The sequence below is a fragment of the Ipomoea triloba genome, chromosome 1 (assembly GCF_003576645.1).
Source record: "Ipomoea triloba cultivar NCNSP0323 chromosome 1, ASM357664v1".
Taxonomy (NCBI): Eukaryota; Viridiplantae; Streptophyta; class Magnoliopsida; order Solanales; family Convolvulaceae; genus Ipomoea; species Ipomoea triloba.
Window position 1 is genome coordinate 32533492 of NC_044916.1, and position 4124 is coordinate 32537615.

Consider the following 4124-nt stretch of genomic DNA (forward strand, 5'->3'; position numbering starts at 1 on the left):
GATGTTATCTTTGTTTAGTTACTGTTTGGATGAAAAAAATGATAATTATTTTCTAGCTAAAATATAGATTAATGCAGCAATAATGTATTTAAATAGGAAAGTTAGGTGGATGGGTAAGCATTGTTCAACAGCTTAGTAGAAAATGCTTTAATTTAATTAGTCAACATTAATTTGGTCATCATCAATTTCTTCAATTTCAGTTACCTAAGCACAATATATTGAAATTGTGCCAATTTAATTTGTTGGTTCAAAAAGCAATTAATTAAGGAAGACGATATGATTGAAAGTAGTGAAGTTCACATTAAGACGCACTTTTTTCTGATTCTGAAAAGGATTACAGAATTGAACATAGGTGGATGCAAGGCCAGGCTCGCTCGCTACATGCAGCCACGGGCTCAAGCAATAACTCAAACTGAAACTTATCGATACAACAACAACAATAATAATAATAATATAACATTAGTTATTCTAAACTGCCTTTTAGTCTTCTTCTTCTAAGCAAAGCAAAATTTTGCTTTAATTGTTTGGATAGATAGATGGATAATGGCAGCTTGTTAATAACGGCTGAAGATACGGGGGCAAGCAGCATTGGTGCAGGAAGCTTGGGCTGGACGGCCGTTATAAGTGAGCTTAACGTCGTCCACCGTTATCCCACTGCACGGCCGGCTTTTGCTGCACTGTAACTCCACGCCCACCTCCGTCGCCGACGTCCCGTGGATGTCTTCAAACGTTATGCCGCTGATCTTAATGCCGGAGGACTGGTGGGGGCAGTTCTCGTTATGGGGACAGTAGTTTTGGTCAATGATGATTGGGTTGTGGACGTCCACCATGGTTGCCCGCTGGAAAAGAACGTTTCTCACATACCCATTGCTCGGCCTCGCCCACGTCTTGATCCGAACTCCGTTCTCCGTTCCGGTGAACTGAACGTTCCTCACCTTCACGTTCTCCACTCCCGCCTCATTCGCAGACCACCCTAGACTCCCAATACTGCAATATAATTAATGAAATTAATAATTACAAGTTGAACTGCCTTCTTGATTTAAATTAATCAATTATAAATAACCTATCAATTTTACTTATTTATATTCTGTAAGTAACTGTGAGTTTTCCTGGTTACTCAAAAAATAGTTTATACCTTATTCCGTGGCCGGGGCCGCAAGCAATGCTTTGGACCAAGAGGTTGGTGGTGCCGGGACCGATGGAGATGCAGTCGTCGCCGGTGCCGATGTTGGAATTGGTGATGGTGACTCCGGAGGAAGACTGGACGTGGATTCCGTCGGTGTTGGGGCTGTCTTCCGGGGCAGAGATCTTCACTCCTTGTAGCTTGGCGTTGCGGGTGCCCTTTATCAAAATATGGAACTTTTGGCTGTTTTGTGAAGTTAGTCCCATGATAGCCACATTGTCAGAGTCGTATATAGCCAGTGTCTGCAACAACAAATCATTTTTTTCATTCAATTCCTTTAGTTTATGCATGCATGCAATTAATGTATGTCAATATTATATATAATGAATCCAGCCATACCGTAGATCCCTCAGGGCAACCACCCTTGCCGTTTTTGCATTTCCAAAGAGAGGAACCTTGGGCGTCGAGGGTTCCGCCGATGATGGAAAGGGCGGTGACCCTGTTGAACTTGATCCAAGCATCGGAATGCCCAATCACATTATAGTCCGACGGGGCGAGAAGCGTTCCGCTGATCTGGAACGTTATGCCATTCCTGTTCCCGCATTTCTCGCCGTGAAACAGGACGTTTCGCAGCAAGAACTCCCCACGCGGCACCAAAATGGTGGCCGGCCTGTTCAACGCACACACCGCATCCCAGGCCTTCAAAAAGGCGGCGGACGAGTCAGTCCGCCCGTCCGCCTTCGCCCCGTAGCTCTCCACGTTGTACATCGCATTAGCCACCGTGGCAGCCGCCGCTAAGAAAACTAAGGTCAAAGCAAGTGGGAAGAAATAAGAAACTCTACGACCCATCTTATCTTTTCTTTAATTACAAAAAAGGCAAGGGAATTGAAGTACTGGCCTGGCCGGTGTTAATTAATGGTGAGGTGAGGTGAGGTGATGATGAAGCTAAAGGGAGTGTTTGTTTGTGTATAAATAGGGGTCGAGAATGGAAGTAATTGCTGCATTTGTCAACGCACAACGAACGACCATCATCTGTTTTCTTTTTTAACGATTTAAACCTTTTTTCTTTCATGAGTAGAAATGTTAGTTGGTTTGACGCTAACATGGATAATGGGCAGGTATGTATATGACAATTTGGTTTTGGCTCCACCATGTCAGGAGAAATTTGAGGCAATTACATACAAACCTTATTGATTTATTATTTCTTTTAATTACTGTACGTATGGCCCGGTAGAATTGAACAAATTCAATAATGAGTTATTTTAATAAACTTTAAATTAAGACAGTCAAAACTCAAATTTCCTTGGTTAGTTCCTCAAGCACTGCACACATCGTATGGGGTTAGGACGTAGTCGTTACCAATGCAACGAAAAACCTGCCACCCACTTTGAAAATCTTAATCTTAATTATTTGGAATTAAGAGTAAGCAATACGAACTACGAAGTAGTATATAACAGTAAGTATGAATTAGTTACAATTATTAAGGTATTAAAAAGATACGTATAAACATTAAGAATAACATTTATTTGCAGAAATGCATATGAAATCGGTCTTAACTTTATAGTTACCAAGTAAATTGTCTGACAACTCAGTTAGAATTGTTACCTATTCCCTCCTAAAGTTACGGTGTGATAATCACTTATGAAATTATAAGCTATTGTATATAAAATTAAATAAGAACAATGCAATAAGATTATAATTACAGGCGTAGGGGGCGGGGTTGAAGACCCACTGACCACCATTCTAAAGATTCAGCTCTCTGCAGCTTCTTCGTCTTCCTCAATACGACTTTTTTTCTTTTTGGTTGTTAAAGTTTCACTTAATTTGCAACTTTGGATAGACCTACCTTCAAATAGTCAATAGTAATTAATATGGGATGCTTTAGAAACGGCAGTAACATACTAACATTGTATTGTTGACTATGTAGTTTTAGTTAGCGTTAAACTAACTCAGCTTATGTCGTGCACAAAATGGTGGCCATACCCCTAATATGAATATATTATTAAGATTATGGTTATAACAATATAAATATATATAACTGGCTTATTTTTTTACGAAATTAATTGATGTAAACTTTATTATTATTTTATATTTATTATATATGGGAGAGGTTGGACAACATCCGATAAAGAAGTTAGAGTGATGTAAGAAGTGAAGAAATAAGATTTGGCCTCCGATTTCAAAAAAAAAAATAAAATCAGTGAGAGAAAAAATTGTTTAAATTAATAATCTAACATAACTTATAAAAACTCAATACATGCTATACTCCGGAATTATGTCTATATTTTGACAAAAACTTGTGTGAGAACAACTTATAGATTCTTGTCGTTGAGACGGGTTGGGGTTGGGTCAAGATCAAATGTAATACTTAAACTGGAAAATATAATATTAATAAGAAATAAAATATTTTACTTATATGAAAAGATGTAGTAATATTTTTTTTAAAAAAATGTAAAACTTTTACATTTTGATTTAAAACATTATATTTTTCATCAAAAGTATTACATTTTCTAACAAACACTTTATTCCTAGCTAATTAATATTACATTTTTCAGTATAAATACATTTTCATATTGACCCGACCCTTCTCACGGATAAGGAACCGTGAGAAGGTCTCACACAAGTGCGACCCCTATATTTTGTGTTTGTGAAGTTGTATGTTAGGTTGCATACATCATATCATTAAATATTAAATACCAAATCAATTTATCTAATTGTACTCACCTTTTGGATTAAAGTACCTTCGAGGTCCCTGTATTATAGTGTTTTGTTCAATTTAGTCCTTACACCTTTATTTTGTTCATTTTAGTTCTTGTGCTTTATAAAGTGGTGCAATTAATAAGGACACTAGTTAACGGTGTTAATATTACCGTTAACTTAATTAGGTTACGTGGCGCTGACATCATCATTGTCATATCATGATATTTATATTCCTACTAATATATTACTTTATAAATATTTAAAAGTAATTATTTTTACCACCATTATATTAAATTAGTAT

The 4124-nt window shown here is 37.2% G+C and overlaps 1 protein-coding gene across 1 annotated transcript; it reads right to left on the reverse strand.

The window, feature by feature from the left end:
* Positions 1–277: 277 nt before the first annotated feature.
* Positions 278–2034, reverse strand: LOC116032103 (polygalacturonase-like). The gene is made up of 3 exons (XM_031274508.1): positions 1523–2034; positions 1136–1425; positions 278–987 (listed from the first exon to the last, which is right to left on the reverse strand). Exons 1-3 carry the CDS (start codon positions 1970–1972, stop codon positions 555–557), a joined length of 1173 nt encoding a protein of 390 aa, XP_031130368.1. The 5' UTR covers positions 1973–2034; the 3' UTR covers positions 278–554.
* Positions 2035–4124: the final 2090 nt, after the last annotated feature.

Bases quoted from the DNA above. Each gene is read 5' to 3' on its own strand.
- LOC116032103 (XM_031274508.1), bottom strand. From the start codon at position 1,972: ATGGGTCGTAGAGTTTCTTATTTCTTCCCACTTGCTTTGACCTTAGTT. The intron at 1,426-1,522 runs GTATGGCTGGAT...TTGTTGTTGCAG, and splicing joins GTTGCCCTGAGGGATCTACG to ACACTGGCTATATACGACTC. The intron at 988-1,135 runs GTATAAACTATT...ATTATATTGCAG, and splicing joins GGCCCCGGCCACGGAATAAG to TATTGGGAGTCTAGGGTGGT.